We start from the raw sequence: 18781 nt of genomic DNA, 5'->3' as shown, positions 1-18781 counted from the left end.
CATTAGGTGCATTCAGTAGTGCAGCCGTCACCACTGTCTGTCTCCGTGTGACACTCCACCATCCTTCCCCATGTGAAACTCTGTCCCCATGCAACACTGACTCCCAGGCCCCTGTCCCCAGCTCCCTCTACCTTCTGCCCCTGTGAATTGGACTGTTCTGGGTAGCTGGAGCATCGTTACTTTCTGGAACAAAGCAGGCCTCTCCTGGCATTCTCCCCACACTCTCGGTATCCCCTCACCTGATCCCTCACCCATTCTGCAGATGCCATTTTGCAAGCTCTTTGGTGATTTGCTGAGCCTTGTTTTTATTTTTCGTCATTTGCTCGCTTGGGTTACCACTAACCCTCCCCTCCCACTGTGTCCCTCTGCAGTCTTGAGTATCCGGGGAGCCCAGGAGGAGGAGCCGACAGACCCCCAGCTGATGCGACTGGACAACATGCTGCTGGCCGAGGGGGTGGCGGGCCCCGAGAAGGGTGGTGGCTCGGCGGCAGCCGCAGCCGCAGCGGCGGCTTCGGGAGGTGCGGGCTCAGACAACTCCGTGGAGCACTCCGATTACAGAGCCAAGCTGTCCCAGATCAGACAGATCTACCACACGGAGCTGGAGAAGTACGAGCAGGTAACCATGGCCATGAGGGCATCGGGTGCCAGGACCTTTTAGGAAGGACGAAGAACCTCTTAACTCAGGGGCTTACACAGACCCCGGGGGCCAGCCTCTGCGCTTCAACACAGAGCCCCTGGTCAGAATGGAGTCCACCAAATCCTCAATCCAAATCCTCGAGTCTACCAAATCCACTGTTAAAAACTCAGGCACACTGGACATTAAGGCATTTTAAAAACGTAAGTTGTAAGCGATGATTTCAGGAAATAGCATTTGCCCCTGGCGTGCAGTCAGGTCTCATCAGGGTAATAGAGGTCATTAGCAGAGTCACCACCTGACCTGTGGGGTGGTCGCTGGGTTCCTAGGGCCCTTGTTTGCTCATTTGGGGGAGGATTCCTTATCTTCTGGGTACTCATGGAATCCTATGGGGAAAGGATACTAAAACATAGCCTTAAAGCCCTTGCTGTACCCAGACTCCATTCAACTGAGAGTCAAACATGTTCTTTTTGTATATGATACAGAATAGGATACTCACCTCCCTCCAGAAGAAGAGTAGAAGGTCTCAGGGGACCCCTGTAGGCAACAAAGTTGGATTCCAGTCCTGACACTCCACAGATGGCCCGTAGGACCCAGTGGCCCACATATTCCACCCGAAAGCTGGTGATGTATGGCAAAGAGCTGTGCATTTGGCATCACAGGACCACAAAGACCATATGAAGGAGAGCATAAGAAAGACTTTAAATTACAAAGCAGTATGTAAAGTGTACGTAATAACAGAGCTCCTCTCTCTAAGAGACCCTCCCGTCTACGCACACACACGGGAATTTGCATGTCCATTCTGCTTCCTCTGGTCAGTAGGAGCAAAAGGCCCTTACACCAGTCGTTCTTCCACAAGTAGGCGACAGGTGTGTTTGTTGTCACATTTTTGAATGCAGCATTATCCTGAAGTTCTGTAGTTAACTTTCATCAAATTGCTGGCTTTCCGGCTTTCTTTTCTAAGAGTCACGAAAGAAGAGGGAGCAAAAGCAAATCAAAAGACCCTGTACAGTCCACTCAGGACTATCTAGGTACAAGGCAAATGCAAACTTAATAGAAAATTTAAATTTTAAAGTAGAAATAGGCATTTTAAATTTTAAAGCGAAGAAAGTTTCATTATTGCACTCCCGTCTACCTTTGAAATGGATTTCTACTGAGTCCCTTCTTTTATGAGGGGGAAAAAAATTGCTGTGAAGCATGAAGCCAAGCATGGAAGCTCAACGATCAGATAAGCCTGGGGAGGGTTTGAGGGGAGGAAAAGAGAAGCGATCTGGTGGTAAGAACCTGTTCACCTTCTCGGGAGACAGCATACATTCTTGCCACAGTGTTGGCTCATGGAGACACTTCCCAAGATCTCAGGAGATGCTGAGCCCAGGTAGCGGGCTGATCCCTGAAGCTTCTCTAACCCGATCCATCACTGTAGAGTTCAGAGTCTGCCCTCACCTGTGGGATAGCTTGGGAAGACAGATGGAGATATTTCCTATAAAGGTCTCTAGCTAGCCTCTTGAGTTCTTCCTACTCAGTGCTGTTCCTACTTGACCTTCAAGATTAAGCCTGGTTATAACAACCTATCTAGACCTGCCATCCATCTAACTCCCACCAAACTCCAGGGGCACAAGAAGGGCCCAGAGGGTGGCTTCCCCCACTAGGCCCATGACTGCGATGGATATGAGGCTGGAAGGTGTTGAAAACTGGCTTTATTCTTAGCTCAGGTTGCCAGCAACATAGAAGAACTGACTGTTTACTTGATTTAAACCCCCTTGTCATTTTTCTACGCTCATCCAAAAGGAGTAAAACGCTGTTGCCAACAGCATTGCACTTGTCTCTCAAGACAGTTCTGTGGTTGGGTACCCAGGACAAGAACTGCCACCCTCTCCATTTTGATACAGGTGAGGGAATGGAGATCGAAAGGCTTAGCTTGTGTGTCTGGGTCACACATCCTGTGAAGGGCAGAGCTTGCCCTGGAATCCAGTTTCTGAGCCTTAGTTTATGGGCTCTTATAAGAACACCACCTGACTGCACTCAGTATGGAGAGAGTGTGGACTTGTATAGACAGGGAGGGAGCCAGCTTGTCCTGTGTTACTTCCATGGACTAGATTACTGGTACCTAAGAGAGGCCAGGGCTAATATGCTCCTGGATATCTGCCTATGTTAAATAATAAAGATGTGGGAAAGCAGAAACTCAGAAAAACTCCCATCGGTACAGGACAAATTATACAAGTATGGTGGTGATCATCTGTATTTCTTATTCTTAAAAAAAACTAACAAATCATTTCCTTAGTTTCTGGGCAAGAACTGAATCCTACTTAACACACTTTGGGTGTTTAGTAATTTATTAATACTAGTTATATTGTTAATTATAGTAAATAATGGATCGTAGGGAAATTATGGCATTAAACTCCTCACTCATATGTCTGGGAGATGTATCTTCTTCACTTTTCTGTGACCATTCCTTGTGGGAGCTTTTTTAAAATCAGGTAACTTCAGGAAAGTAAAAATGTCATTCTCTACTTTAGTAGTACGTGGGTAGAGTTGCCAAATGGGCTATTAATAGCTGACTCTGTTGTTTTTATTGGTTTTGTTTTTAGCATGGTGGTGATAGATGACCAGACGATCAATTAGCTTTCTGCTAATTAGGTATCATCGCCCTCCTCAACCCCATCCCTTAAAACAAAAACAAAAACCCCCTACCTGAATCAGCCTTTGATTCACCCTGAGGTTATTCCATAAAGAAAGCTCCTAGAGATGTTTATTAGACAGAAAGGAAAGAAATTATTTTATTCAGTAAATGGTGTTGGTAAAATGCTTTTTCAGCAGATCATGTAGGTAGCTAAGGTATATAAGAACTGATGCATTCTAGGGGCGCCTGGGTGGCGCAGTCGGTTAAGCGTCCGACTTCAGCCAGGTCACGATCTCGCGGTCCGTGAGTTCGAGCCCCGCGTTGGGCTCTGGGCTGATGGCTCGGAGCCTGGAGCCTGTTTCCGATTCTGTGACTCCCTCTCTCTCTGCCCCTCCCCCGTTCATGCTCTGTCTCTCTCTGTCCCAAAAATAAATAAACGTTGAAAAAAAAAATTTAAAAAAAAAAGAACTGATGCATTCTAATAGACAACACCATGATGTCAGAAAGCTGAATTTTATTCCAGCTGATATATTTTTTTTAAATGATGGGTCTTGGAGCTCTCCAGGGTTCTCCAGCTTTCATACATAATGCTGCTGGGGCGTGGATGGGGCTGAATCTGTAAGGCTGAACTGGGCTGGGTTGGCGGGTTCACGGCTAAGAGGACCCTAAATCCTAGTTATATTCTTTGCCGAGATTGGCACCAAATCCACTTTGAAGGAGTGAGGGAAGAAGGCGGGCTCAACAGAGCGCAGGACGGAAACTTAAAACTCTGGCCCGTTGAGCAGAATGTTCGAGGCGGGGGCTTGTCTTCAGTCTGCAGCTCCCAGAAACGCCGTTGCCCTGGAACCTCGGAAGGGTCCCTTCGAAATCCTTGGGGTCTCTGGGGCACCCGGAATGGCACCTCCTGAAAGTGACTGCCTTTATGACCGTCCACAGTGGAGTCGGCCCCGTCACAGAAACTTTCAGCCTCCGAGGGTTCTGTGTAGTTAGCGAGTTGTAACCCCAGCTCTCCCCATCGCTGGCGCTTCAAGAACACCTGACCTAACAGAGGCAGCCCAGCTTCCCAAGGTGGAAGCTGGCGGGATCTGAGGAGGACTCATGGGTAGTGAAGGTCCTGGGAAAACCCCAGATCGTTATGCTCTGTCCGTCTCACATGGAGTTGGACCTCGCCTCTGCTCTCTAGTGTGTGTTCCCGAGCAGCTGCCTCGTTCCACCTCAGCAGTGGGTGAAAAGACCCCACTGTCTGTTTATGGCAGAGCAGAAAGGGCCCCAGGATGAAATGCCTTGAATAAACATCAGATATTGTGAGTATTTTTATTCCCTGTAATGAAGCGCATTATTGTGAGCCCAGCACTGCGGCTTCCCAGCGGAGAGCGAGTGCCCTTGACAATGCCTCCCCACATCCGGCTCCTCCTCCCTTTGAGCCCCCACGAGGTCAGAAGGCTGCAGGCCAGCGAGGTGCAGCGTTTGCCCACAAAGCCGGTCAGGATGCTTGCTGTGTGCCTAACCCGGCACTCCCCACCCCGTGGCCTCATCGAATCCAGCCAAGTGGATGCCAGGTTTTCTGTCCTTCCCTTTGTTTACAACTGGGGGCTGGGTGGGCAGGGAGGAAGCTTATCATACAGATCTTGGGTTTATATAGTAATTTTCTTAGTGGAGAGCAAAATGCTACGTGGACCTGATCTACGGATTTATCTTCAGCATTTGCCTTCAGAGTAGAAAGCAGGTGTTTATCACCCTGTTTATTTTTACCAAGAGGGAAACTGGCACCCGGACACATCCTTCTGCAGCCAGACACACACCTAGTAAGTCATCTGACCCTTACCATCCCCTTTGAGGTGGGTGCTGCCACCCCCAATTCACAAATAAGGAAGACGAGTCACAGAGAGATTAGACAACTTTCCAAGGTCCCACAGCTAAGTGAGTCCCAGAGGCAGGATCTGAGCGCAGGCCATCCAGGCCCTTCTCGCGTGCTCCCCTGTGTTTGCGAGCATGGTGCACTCCGTCCACAGGTCACTGTACAGGTCCGTAGTTGCTGCTAGCCTTGCTACAGGTTTGCAGTGATTAAATCTACTCCCTCAGATGCATAAAACGAGGCACGGAGTAGTGATAGGCTTTGCCCAGACACTTAGGGAGGCGGGGTCAAAGACCAGACCTCCCAGTCTCCAGTGTAGACGTTGCCCAGTCGGCTCCCCAGGTATCTTTGGCCAACCAACCTCAAAGGATTTCTTAGAGAAACGAACAGCGAGTGGGTTGTTGTCACTGCATTCTTGACAGATGTGAAAGGCTTTGCGCTGGAAAAACAGGGGCCGTGCAGTGTTCTCACGAATGGTTGTGTTTCTGTTACTGATATTAAGTTGGAGCCCTTTGAGTCCTTGGTTCTTCAGCTGTCCAACGATCGTCTTGCCTTTTTCGTTACGAATCTAATACAGTTTTATAACGTTGCTGTGAGTTAACCTGTGCATAGATATTTTATTGAACGCTCAGCTAAGGAAACCACACTTCAGATGTTAAGAAATAGTAACCACAGGAAGGGTAGTGATGTTCAGAGGAGCAAGTTTGGACGGAAGTCCCCAGCCTGGAATAGGAAGTGTTAAGGGTCCTGACTCAGCTGGTCCTTTTTTGCCATGTGCCTTCAGAAAAGGCCCTTCCTCTCTCTGGGCCACAGTTTTCCCAACTGTAAAATAAGAAGGTGGGAAATATGATCTTTAACTTCCCTTCCAGAGCTGATGGTACGTTAGTCTAACCTGAGAGCTTTCCTTTCTGCAGAGATGGCTTCTGAATCCTCGACATCATGTATTGATGCTATTTCTACAAGGCCTCTGAGGACAGATCCCTTTTGTGTCGTGGCTTTAGTGGGTCTTCCGAAGGCCGACAGAGGAGGCAATTCTCATAATAAAACTAAAAGGAGAAATAGGTTGATGCAAAATCTCCCGGGAAGGCTAGCTTTTAATTCCACGATTCCATTCTTTGGCTGTTGACGCATCCGAAAATCAAACATTTGGAAGTTCTAATATATCAGAGATAATGAGCAAGGCAGAAGTTTATGCGGTATTTGGCCCCCCAACTCTCTCTGGCTGTTAACATTGGGGTGAAGGGCTGTAGGGTGCATTTTTAAAAAAAATTTTTTTAGCAATTATGTATTACTGAGAGACAGAGCATGAGCATGGGAGGGGCAGAGAGAGGAGGAGACACAGAATCTGAAGCAGGCTCCAGGCTCCGAGCTGTCAGCACAGAGCCTGACCCGGGGCTCGAACCCACAAGCCACGAGATCAGGACCTGAGCTGAAGTCGGACGCTTAACTGACTGAGCCACCCAGGTGCCCCGGGCTGTGGGGTGCGTTTTATACTAGGATTTGTGTTCTCATCTTTTAACTACAGTAAATCATGAAAAACAGGAATTCTTTTTTTCCCTTAAAAGAAAAAAAATGTCCATGGTGGCCAAAAGTTAAATTCAAACAGGATGCAAGGTATTTCTAAGCAACCATTTACTTCATCCCTCTGGCGTGACAACACCCCACGAACGTGTGTGGGGTGGGTTGGCTTCCCTTGTGCCAGTGTCTAGAAAAGCCCACCCAGCCTTCCGTCCGGGCCCGGACCCTCCACACGGCCCCTGTTTGTTGTCCTGCCGTTCCAGGCGTGCAACGAGTTTACCACCCACGTGATGAACCTGCTGCGGGAGCAGAGCCGGACCAGGCCCATCTCCCCCAAGGAGATCGAGCGTATGGTCAGCATCATCCACCGCAAATTCAGCTCCATCCAGATGCAGCTTAAGCAGAGCACATGCGAGGCCGTCATGATCCTGCGCTCCCGGTTTCTGGACGCGCGGTGAGTCGCCAACGGGGCCGCCTGTCCGCGAGCAGGGGCGGGGTGGGGCGGGCAGGGGCGGGGTGGGGCGGGCGGGGCGGGGCAGGGGGTGGGGAGGGCATCCCGGATCTGGGGTTGGGACCCACATTGGGCCCTGTCCACAGGCTCCATTTTCATCGGGTGAAAGGCCACGCCAAACGGCAGCCTGCAGAAGTCTCTTGGGTCGGGTGCGGGAGGCTGCAAGACCGGATTAGCCGTTGGTTTCAGACAGCTCCGGGAGCACGTGTGATGGGGACGGATGCTTGCCGTCCCCACCGCGGCTCCCTCTGAGTGCGCGGCGGGGATGACCAAGCTGGGTGAGGGCAAAAGCTGCACGTTTGTTTTCATAGCACTGGGTACCGCCGTGTCGTAGCTCTGGGCCCCTAGCGGTCTTCCTGAACGCTGCAGTGACGCGCGTCCCCCAGCAGGACAGTGCGGTTTGAGAGCGAGATCTCTTCCACCGTGTATACGGGCAGGGCGCGCACTCAGTTCAGCTCGGCAAATATTTGGAAGCGGATTGCCACGTGCGGCACTCCGGGCTAAGTTTTAGGAGGACGGAGATGACTGGGGCCATGGTCCATGGGCCCAGAGGAGCAGGGGCTGGTCTGATAAGGCGCCAGATTTTCAATCATGGCTTGATGTGTTCCGTCTGGCAGTGCTACTCCTGACCTCACGTGTGAGTTCACAGAATTCCAGTGAAGAAACCCTGGATGGAAAGGTCCTTTTTAAAAAAAAAAAAAAAAAAGATAAAAAACAGAACAGAGAGCAAGCAATCATTTCTTGGTCCTTTACTCTCTCGGCCAGTGGGTTTATGCATCTCTCTCTGATTTCCTTTAACTTCTGTTTCGCGGCCTGCAAGCTGGTGATAATCCTATCTTTCATTTACTCCGGAGGAGTATTTTGATCATCGTTCCAGCGGCCACGTTTTCAGAGTGTGGGCGCCCCTGGCGACTCACGCTCCCCCTTAGATTAGCCAACCTCTACAAATGCGGCTTTCATCGTTCATTACTTCGATCCCTAAAAATCGTCCCCATCTATGATTTTAGTTATTAAAGCTCTAGGTATGTCGGGGGAGTATGCCATTTCATCGTTTATAGTTTTGTCCCTTTTCAGTGAGACAGAAAGACTCACTGCTTCTGGTAGAATTTTTTCGCTGCCACCGTCGTGCCTTAGTCAGCTCTCTTACCTGTATCTCTCTCTGTGTTCACAGTTGTGGTCTTTGCAATCCACAGACCTCTCTAAAACTCCTGGCATCTCCTAAACTCCCTTTCTTTCGGTGTGTTTTGGGTCGCACGGAGCATGAAATGAGACTGCCAGCCAGCAAAATGTATCCCTGGGCCCCCAGAATGCCAGAGGGTTAAGTCAGGACAGAGTGAAAATACAGGCAGCTTTTCCCAGCTGGGGAAGACTCTGGAGGGGGGAGGCAGCGTCGCCCTGAAGCGGGGCCCCTGTGCGTCGATCTCCCTGGCCTCGTGGCCGCTGCCAGCCCAGCTTCTTTAAAGCAGACTGTTGCACACAGTACAGAGTGCAGGTGACTGGTGACCTCTGTCTGGGTCGGTCCCCTGCCCATGCTGCAGCCACCGCCACTCTGCGTGGCTTGTTTCCATCCCCATGGAAACTCCCCTGGTTAAAATTCTGGAGTTGGTATGTGTGTTGGCAGTTCCTGAAAAAGAGAAAAGTTGGGCCCAGACTGGATTTTTTTTGCAGAGAGAACCCGGGGAGAAGGGAGGCGCAGAATCATTGTCTTGTTGGATTTCTTCTCGCAGGAATTGGGCTGTGTGCAGTTGGAGGTCAGACCCCAAACGAGGCGAGCTTTGTACACAGTTGCTGTCCTTTCCATCAGCTTTTGCCTACATGGTTCCACTTGGCATCTGAAGGACGGTCACTTAACAGAGGGTCTCTTTCCTGCTTTGGTTGCAACCTTTGAATCCTTGCCTCTGAGCCAAGCTTCAAAACGAAAACAACTCAGCTATTGTCATTGTTACTAGCATTGATTTTAAGGATATATTTGGTATCAGTGAAAGAATATAACTCCAAATGCCAGCCCATGGCTGAGCAAAATGGCTTTCTCACTCAAAAATAAGTGTGGACCTCTTGATTGGGGTAGTTCATTTCCTTGCTTGCATCCTGTGCTGTAATTGGGGAGCTAACTTGACAAACCTTGGTGAGAAAGACAGACAGACTCGGTGCGGATATTCACATGCATGTGATGGCCAGGGCTTCATCCCTGAAAGATTCGATGGAAGACAGACGAAATACAAGGGGACTTTGACTTAGTAATAGGATTAGTCTTTGTAATGCAACAGGTATGTAGAATCGAAGGGTCCTGCTTTGCTATGTAACACTCCTTGTCTTAGTTTTTCATGACCACCTAACGGATTACTCGAATCTAGCAGCCTCAAACAACACAACATTATTACAACACAGCTTCTGTTGTTTAGGTGTCTGGGGACAATTTAACTTAGTCTCACAAAGCTGTAATCTGGGTGTCAGCTGAGGCCGTGACCTCATCAGAGACACAGTTCCTCTTCCAGGCTTATTCCCGCCGTGGGCAGCATTCAGTGCCTTGTGGTTGTGGGACCAAGGTCCCAGCTCCCACAAACCACTCTCTCCATGGCCAGCTCTCATCTTGGCTGCTTGCTTTCTTCCCGGAAACCAGCAAGAGAATCTCACTATTTTAAGGCTTTAACATCATCTCCCTGAACAGAGGATGATACCTTTTTATTGTCACGGCCACACTCGGGGGAGGGCGTGGATGCCAGGCTGGACTCTTACGCCTTTCTAGAACTCTCTCATCCATACCCTTCAGCTGAGCGCTTGGTCCAGCTGTGTCCATTCACATCCTATCCTTTTTCTCTTCCTTCTGTTGACTTAATAGTGCCAGAAGAACTCATTCATTCATTCACTCATTCATTCTACATTTATTCTCTCCTGGTATGTACCGAACGTTGTGCTATAAAACTTGGTAAAGTTATTGTCAGCATCATAAGCACGGTTTTCTCAGTTGAAAGAGAGAGAACTTAGGAACACTCTTAATGGTTTTCAAGCAATAATTTTAACTTCTGTTTGGTAACATTTTGCTGGAGACGACACTAAGAAGATAATCAGATATCAGAAGAACACCTCTGCATTTCACCCCGAGAGAGGGATGCCGTAAAAATTAGTTAGTACAGCGGAAGACGACAGGAGGGAAGGACATCCAGTAAGGTCTGGGCAGACTGGTCCGTGTTTAGATTTGTGTATGTCATTGAGTTTTAGTCTCTGCCAGAAGCTGTAGCAGCCACTGGAATAACTAAGGGCGGGGGGGAGAAAAACATATATAAATGTGGGTCCCACCTTCAAGGAGCTCATAATCTTGTGGGACAAACCGACACTCGTCTACCAGTGAACTTAAAACCGCATGTTACACGTGCTTACCTCCTGGCTGCACCGGAAGGGGAGGTGGAATGCAGGACGGGGCATCTCAGAGCTGGCGCATCTCAGAGCTGGTGTGGTGTTTGCCAAATAGCCTCCACCCCCCGTTGAGCAGAATGAAACAATGTGATCCAACTTTGACAAGCAATACTTACTGGAACGCTTCCCGTGTGTGAGGGCACTAGGGTTTCAAGGATGAGTGACACATGGCTCCTGCCCTTGAGGACTTTGCTGTCTAGCTGGGGAGACGTATGTGAGCTTGTGGCAAATGCTGTAGGAGAGGAGTACACAGGGTGGTGTGACGAGGTCAGGAGCATGGAAGTCACGAGTGTCTTTGGGGAATGGAGAAGCAATGATGTGGCTGGACGAAACTACGCAGAGCATGTTTAGGGATGGGGGAAATGAGGCACCAGGGATAGGCTAGGTCCGCTGCAAAACCCTAAACTATACCCGTGAAGATTTCAAAATTTGTCCTGGTAAGCAGCAGAAACCTTCAGAGCTGTTTAAGGACGGAGTATAGTCACCGACAGCGTAAGTTCCCAAACTGCGTGGCGTGGATTCCAAGTCTGGCTACCTTTGTAAACCTGTCCTCCCTAGGACTCCTGTCTGAAAAGTGGGGATAACCCTATACACAGGAATAAACAAGGGAATAAGAAAACAAAAACCTTAGTATAGCGTCCGGAACATCGTATTCACACAATGATTCAGCTAGAATATACTAAGGATCACTGTGTTATAGATTCCTTATTATTATTATTTTATTATCATTATTGTGATTGTGATTGCTGTGATTAGTGACATGATCAGACAGTGGCCTATCGAAACCCATTTCAGAACTAGAGTGACAATAGGCTGGAACGGAAGAGTTGGGTTTGAAGGACTAGACCTGGCAGAACTTGCTTTCGGGCCCGTCATCGGACGAAGGTAAGACAGCAGGAGAGGCTGAGTCACTCCCAGGTTCTGGCAGCTGTGAGGTACTCAGGTATTTGAATGAGCGGATGAATAAATTTAGACACACCGAACCGTGGCTATGGGGATGTGGGTAATGGAGAAAACGGAGCTGATTTGGGTGCGGTGCGATGCTGGTTTTGGAGACGCGGAGTGTCTAGGCTGTGCGATGGGAGATGGGCAGTGATCCTCCAAGAGGTGATAGGGCGGGAGGCAAGATAGTTGGTACTTAGCAGCGTATGTGTGCTGCACCTGCACTTCTCACTCTTGAGTCACTATGATTCAAAAGTTTCCATTCCTAAAGCGCCACATGTATCCAATGCTATTTCATCAACCCCCACATTTCTTACGTTAACAGCCTAGATCCCCACCTCCCAAGACCCAGAGTCTCAAATGTTAACCTGCCAAGCCGATCACACTTCAGGCCAAAGCCAGGGGGGTCGCTCAAATAAGCGTATCATCAGAAGTATATTCTTTTCACTAGGTTTCTTGAAATTCTGCAAAGTCCTGATCTTGGGATTGCCAAGGCCCTCAGCAGAGACCGTCACGGAGAGAGGTGATAAGCGAGCCCATCAGAGTAGATGAGACCGCCTAGGGAAGGTTGCACATCACAATGAGAAGAGAGTCGGGAACAGCTGTCTGTACCAGCCCCACACCCACCAGCTCATTCCAGAGAGGTTTCCTTTGAGCTCAGTTGGAAGACTCCCAAAAAATACAGTGTGATGCTAATGCAGACAGCTGAATGAATGAACCAAGGTTCTCCCAATTAGGGGAGCCTTCAGGGTCCAGTTCCCCAGGCCTAAGACAACTGTTTTCTTTAGGCAGGGAAGAAGCCAGAGGTTACCAAAAGCCTGGCCCAGAGCCCTTGTTAGCCACTTGGCTACTTTCCTCAAATTCCCAGCAGGCGAGGACTTTTAACAAATGCCTGTTTTTCGAGTTGGGCTTTTTTAATCCGTTCTGCCCAATTTCTGATGCTGGGTGACCCAGAAACTCAGCGTGATTTGGGAAAGTGACTCGGGCTTGGCATAGTCTGGACAGATGTGGTTAATACCTATGGACAGATGGTGTTCATCCGGTAAAATCAGGCACTTTATTGTGTTAATTAATCCAAGTGGGACCCTGAAAATACAATATTAGCTGAATTTCCTGTCTAGCAAGGCGATCGGTGTTTTCTGTTGGGCTGAATCGGGAACTCCTGTATCCTGGCATAACCAAGGATGTTCTGGAAATCTCTTCCATAAGGAAGAGCTTTTGATAAAAGCAAGAAAGGCAGAGTGCTAACAGAGCTCATTTAACGATGGGGTCCCCACCGCCTCGAGGAGGGCCAGCCAGCCTCTGCTGTGAGCCGGGCGTCCCCAGACAGCTCCCCAGCTGCCCACAGACCAGAGCTGTGAGGAGGCAGTAAAGCGATTCTCACTTTAAAGTAGTTCAATTAGCACTTTTTTCTTAAAGACAGAAAAACACTTTGGTTCCAAAAGTGGTTCTCTCCCTTTCAGCAACCTGTGTATTAAGAGGATTTCTGCGGGCTTTTGTTTTACCATTTAGCAGCTGGTCTTGGTGTGATTTCTCTCCTTCTGAGGGAGGTCAAGCAGTCCAGGGGGGTGGTTCTAGTTTCTTCCACACCCTCTTCCCCAGATGCCTTTACAGAACATTGTATGCATTTACCTGGGAATGGAAGAAAGGGGAAATGCTCGCTTATTTTTAACTTACGGCTATAGAGTCTCTGTGTAATCGGCAGGAGGTGATTTGTGTATAAGAAAGAGGGCTGGGTTCTATAGTCAGGTAGACCCGAATTGAGGTCTTGGCTCTATAACCTACCGGCTGAGTGAACTTTGGTAAATGGGAAGACCCGTACCTATCTCGCTAGACGTGTAGAGTGAGTAATTTGAGTTGATGAGTGGGAAGATCCAGTGCCTGGAGCCCGGTAGGAAGAAACACCATCACCGGTCATTCACCATGTACCAGGCACCGTGCAGAGCCCTTTCCATGTGTGGCCTCATTTTCCTGCTTTGGTCACCCTGCGAGGCCAGTGTGACTCCTTTCGCTCTCAGCTGAAGAAGCTGAGGCTTGGAGAGGCATCCCAGCCCCCCAGCGGGCATTCAGTTGGTCCAGGATTCAATATCAAGGTGGTTGAGTTGTACAACTCCATGGTCCTCACCCCCCTGTACAAATATTGGCGACTGATTCTCTGCTTGGTGCCCCCGTGAGGCACCACGAAGCATTTAACAAATGCCTTCCGCGGCGGCTTTGGCACCCAGCCCCTTTGTGCAGATTTCCCCTAATTCCACGTTTCGCTCCAAAATTTGCCTTTTCCCAGAAGGAGATCCTCGTCTCTCCCTTTTTATGTGCACTCGGTGTGAACTTTTTTGTCCTTCTTTCCTTTCTGTTCATGAAGGCGGAAGAGACGGAATTTCAACAAGCAAGCGACGGAAATCCTGAATGAATATTTCTATTCCCATCTCAGCAACCCCTACCCCAGTGAGGAAGCCAAAGAGGAGTTAGCCAAGAAGTGTGGCATCACAGTGTCCCAGGTAAGGGGCCCTCAAAAGGTTCAGCTTCTAGCCTGGCTGTGGTGGAGCCCACATGGCAGGGTCTTGGAGGTGTGGCTTTACCAAGCTTTCATGCCTTGCTCGCTTTAGCATCCATCTGCTAAAGCCCTAAAAATGGCAAGGTGAGCAACTGATATGTTGAAATAGGAGAGCTTCCAGGTAAGTCCCTGGGCAAACTAGAGAGGGTCCAGCAGAACTGGAGGAATAGAGTACAGTATAAAAACAGGGTTGGGGTTCTTCCCGTTGAATGCTCGGTTGCTTTAAAAATGGGCCAACGTTCTTACGTGTCCTGGGAAAGCCATCTGCATTTGTCGCATGGTTTGCTCAAACACAGGCCATTCCTTAGCTCATCTTTTGCCCAACCCAAGAAAGAGCCAGTGAATGGAACTTTGAGATGTCCTCTCTTGACGTGCTCATCTCTGTAACTGATGGGAGGTAGGACTTTTAACATGTCTCTGTGATGGCATCAGAATGGTTGCACAAAATGTCACTGAGTGCCCCCTTCCCCCAAAGAGCAATAACCATAATAGTTGCCAGTCGGCATGGAAAGATACATGATAAAAATAGTTTTATGGACCTGGTGTCTTCAACAGTAATATGGAAATAGAAAAGTAGGCAATATTTCTGTGTACGTATATTTTGTCGGCTCAAAGGATCCATCCAAAACTTCTTATTTAATCTGAATGCCATCTCAAAGATGTCCACTGGTCTCTAGTTAAGAACAGTAGTGAGAATTCTGAAATCTAACAGAGAAAGTCCCTCTGAATTCTGTCACAGGCAAGAGAACCAAATGTACTGGCATTTCCATAAAAGGGGTGGGGGGAAGAAGGCTACGAAACTTCACCTGGCATCTTCCAAGTAAAGGAGATGCTGTTTTGTATAAACTGAGCATTTGTACTTCCTTGAATTAAATCCTGGCTTCTGTTACTCCCTGTGGGGTACTGATCCCATCATCCTCTGTTTACCTAAGCAGAATTAATTCTAGTCAGAATCGAGAACTCCACGCAGAGCACATACAACAAGGAGATTACCAAGGCCTCCCCCACATGCTGTGGGGATTTTGGCAGCAGCCTTGCAAACCCCAATTCCTTTTCATCTCAGACCTTCCTTAGATGCTTTGATTCCAGTGGAGGTTTTTCCAGTCTTAACCCTGGGAAAGCAGAACACCAGAGGTCAAGCTCAGGTGACCTGGTTTTGTCCAGGTCTCGAACCATTCTTGTCCAACTTCAGATCCCTTGTCCACAAGAGAAGAGAATTGATGTTTTTGATATTTGCTGCACGTTTAAAGGATGGTTTCAGGTAGGAGCCATGTCCCTGACAGTCAGCGAATTTGATACATGGAATGTTCTACTTCTGAAGCAGAATTAAATCACTATATGGTCTGACTTGTAATTCTGGGATTCAGAATTCTAAATCCCTGTTGAAGATAGAAGGAAGTCTTCAGGGTTAGTTAGTCTGTATTAAATCTAGATCAGAGATGGAATCCCGGCCCGTTCCAGCAACCTTCACTGACTTCATTACGGAAATGCAAGGTGCAAATAATTTGCCCGTTAAAATGAGTATTTATATATGGTATCACCTTTCCCTTTCCTTCACCCACCTTAAGGCCACGCCATTCTTCCTTCCCCATCACATTACTCCCTCTCGACAACTAAGCTATCCCACTGTTGCCAAACAAGTCCCAGTGGGAGACAGTATGATACGATATCACAGCAAGAGCATTTGGCCAGGAGCATGTTTTTGTCAAGAATCAACTGTGAGATTTTAGGGAACTCCCTCTTTTGGGGTCTCAGTAGCCCTGCCTGCCAATCATGGTTCATTGGACCACACGATTTATTAAATTTCCCTTTAGTTCCCAAATCTAGGGGATGCAGATTTGGGGCTTGTGTGTGTGTGTGTGTGTGTGTGTGTGCTGTAGCTATTTTGGGGCTGTATCTTTCTTGCGTTTTGTTTTGTTTGTTGTTTTGTTTTTTGTTGCTGCTGTCATTTATTTTGGTTAATAATTACTCCGCCATCTTGAAATTATCCTACCTTGGTTTTCTTGCCACTGTCCTCTCTGGAGTTGCCTTCTTCCTCTTGGGCAACTTTTGCTTGGTCTTCTTAGAGGACCTGCTGTCTTTCTCGACCCTAGAAGTACCATTTTTTCTTTAGCCCTCGTCTCTTCATGCCTATACCATGGTTCTTGACCTTTTTTTTTTTTTAGCCACAGATTCTTTCAAAATCTACTTATTGTTGATTCCTCCCATGATCCACAACAAAAAGTGTGCTGATATACCCAAATTTATCTGTACACCATCCTCCCCTTTGATCCCTAAACAGCCCTTCCTGTATTACCAGAGCTGCTTGGCGTGTGGTCTCAAAGAAGACACTTTGGAAGCTTGTTCAAAATGTAAATCCTTAGATCTCACCCCAGTCCTGAGTTAGAATCATGGCACGGGGCAGGTTGGGGTCTGTTTTCACGAGCACTCCATGCACACTTTGACTCAGAAAAGTATTGTTCTACACACTTTGTCTGAGTGATCTCTACTGTGCCTCCGGCTGAAAGTATACCTTTATTTGAACATCCAGATGAGACTTCTGGAACACCAAACTCCTATAGCTTACTTCCCAGTGGACCCTGCCATGGCTCTTCCCAGGCTCTTCAAACTTAACAAGTTCAAGAGGCAATCAAACTCTCCCCAGAGAAACGATTATTTTTTGTGTATTACCTGTCTCAGACTGTCTGTCATCTGTGTGTCCCCAGGGCCTCGCACATAGTAGATCCCCCATGACTATGAACAGCAAGCCAATTAATGAAAGCACTGGTTATATCCGTGGCTCAGGGCATCTGATATCACCTCATGGGCCATGTTGGAAATACGTGAACTGACTAAGCATCTTGTCTGCCGACCTGTCTGCTCTTCTCACTGATAAGGGCATCACTCCACCGCCACGTCCCTTCTCCACCCTCATCCTTCTCTTCCTTCTTTTCTCTCATGTAGCTGATTTAACCCCATAGACCTCAGACATTTCTTTTCTTCCTCAGAAGCCCTCCCAAACTACCTTCAACTTTCCGCCTTTCTTCCAGATCATCCAGTTATCTTAGAAAAATCTTCCTCTTTTTCCTCTCTGTCATCTGAAGAGTGAAAGTTACATCAAGGAAAGCATGAGTTTGGGAATGAAATCAGATATCCTGTGGTCCTAAAATGGCCCCGGAGTGCCCTTCCTCTCTTAATGTAACTCTGTAGGCACCAGCATTTACAATAAATAAAACAATTTCTCATGGAATTTCTTTCTCTCCTTTCCTTTACTAATACTGCAATGGTATGGTTTGATTTTGGTGACAAAGGCTTGGTATTTCTGCCATGGTATAAGCCACCCAGGCCTGTGAGGGCTAACCTTATAAGATTTCTAAGTTTTGCTAATGCATTTAATTTTTTTTTCCAGTTTATTTATTTTGAGAGACACAGCAGAGGAGGGGCAGAGAGAGAGAGAATCCCAGGCAGGCTCCGTGCTGTCAGTGTGGAGCCCGATGTGGGGCTCGAACTCACGAACTGTGAGATCATGACCTGAGCCGAAACCAAGAGACGCTTAACCGACCGAGCCACCCAGGCGCCCCTAAGTGTTGCTAATGCATTTAAAAGATAAATGTAGTTTTGCGAGAATTATTTTTATCTGCCAGTGTTGGGGATACGTGTGTTATCAACTTTCTCTTCCCTCACCAAATTCATGATTCGTTTTGGAACTTTCTTTACAAAAAGACAACATTTTAGTTTGGAGTCATATCTGGAATACAGGGTATAAAACATTCCTCACAAGGCAGGGATTTAGGGGTAAAACTTGAATTTCACTGCATCTGTACTTGTCTGGCCGAGGTCGTGGTACAAAGGGAACGGGGATGTAGAATGGAGTGAGGACAGCTGCTGTGAGCCACATGAAGGAAATAAATTAACAAGTGAAAGTAGAGTAGGCTTATTTTGTGTATTGGCTTTAGCATTCAAAGCCTGGAATTCAAAGGAATAATGTGGTCCGCTTCAGTTTTTCCTTGTGTTGTTAACACCAAGCTTTGCACAAAATACTTAGTGAAATCCATCAGATTGAATTATATTGATCCTAAGGTCTATAGTACATGCCGCTAAGAATCTAGTCAATATTAGCATTATTTAACTAATATAAATTTGAAATTATTCCATCAGTGAGAGCACCTATATGTTGATATAAATTTGTATGGGTATTTTTTTTTTCATTTCTTTTTTTTTTAAGTTTATTGATCTATTTTGAGAGGGGGAGGGGGCAGCAAGAGAGGGAGAGAGAGGATCCCAAGCAGGCTCCACGCTGTCAGCACGTAGCCCAAGGCAGCGTTCGAACTCACAAACTGTGAGATTGTGACCTCAGCTGAAACCCAAAGTTGGGAGCTTAACTGACTGAGCCACCCAGGTGCCCCATATATGGATATTTAAAATTCTGTGCCTCTTGATTGCTCAGTGTTAGCATTGATCAGTAACAGGCTTTTTGCCTGAATTGCCGTGCTTATTTTGGTGTCATGTTCTTAAGAGGTAAGCGACTTTATGGGGCACCTGGGTGGCTCAGTCGGTTGAGCGTCCGACTTCGGCCCAGGTCATGATCTCACAGTTTGTGGGTTTGAGCCCCTCGTCAGGCTCTGTGCTTGGAGCCTGCTCGGCTTGCTCGGAGCCTGGAGCCTGCTTCAGATTCTGTGTCTTCTTCTCTCTCTCCCCCTCCCCCTGCTCATGCTTTGTCTCACTCTGTTTCTCAAAAATAAATAAAATGTAAA

The 18781-nt window shown here is 47.8% G+C and overlaps 1 protein-coding gene across 2 annotated transcripts in view; it reads left to right on the top strand.

Moving 5' to 3' along the window:
• The window catches only part of PBX1 (PBX homeobox 1), a 291359-nt gene that overhangs the window by 237755 nt on the left and 34823 nt on the right, over positions 1–18781 (top strand). For both annotated transcript variants that reach the window (XM_047839768.1, XM_047839769.1), the window contains 3 exons: positions 372–616; positions 6891–7081; positions 13857–13992. In XM_047839768.1, coding sequence (XP_047695724.1) covers positions 372–616; positions 6891–7081; positions 13857–13992 — 572 coding nt within the window. The remainder of the gene's footprint in view (positions 1–371; positions 617–6890; positions 7082–13856; positions 13993–18781) is intronic.

Source organism: Prionailurus viverrinus, chromosome F1, assembly GCF_022837055.1.
Source record: "Prionailurus viverrinus isolate Anna chromosome F1, UM_Priviv_1.0, whole genome shotgun sequence".
Classification (NCBI taxonomy): Eukaryota; Metazoa; Chordata; class Mammalia; order Carnivora; family Felidae; genus Prionailurus; species Prionailurus viverrinus.
Note: the sequence above shows the minus strand (reverse complement) of the source record. Positions and strands in the feature narration are given on the sequence as shown.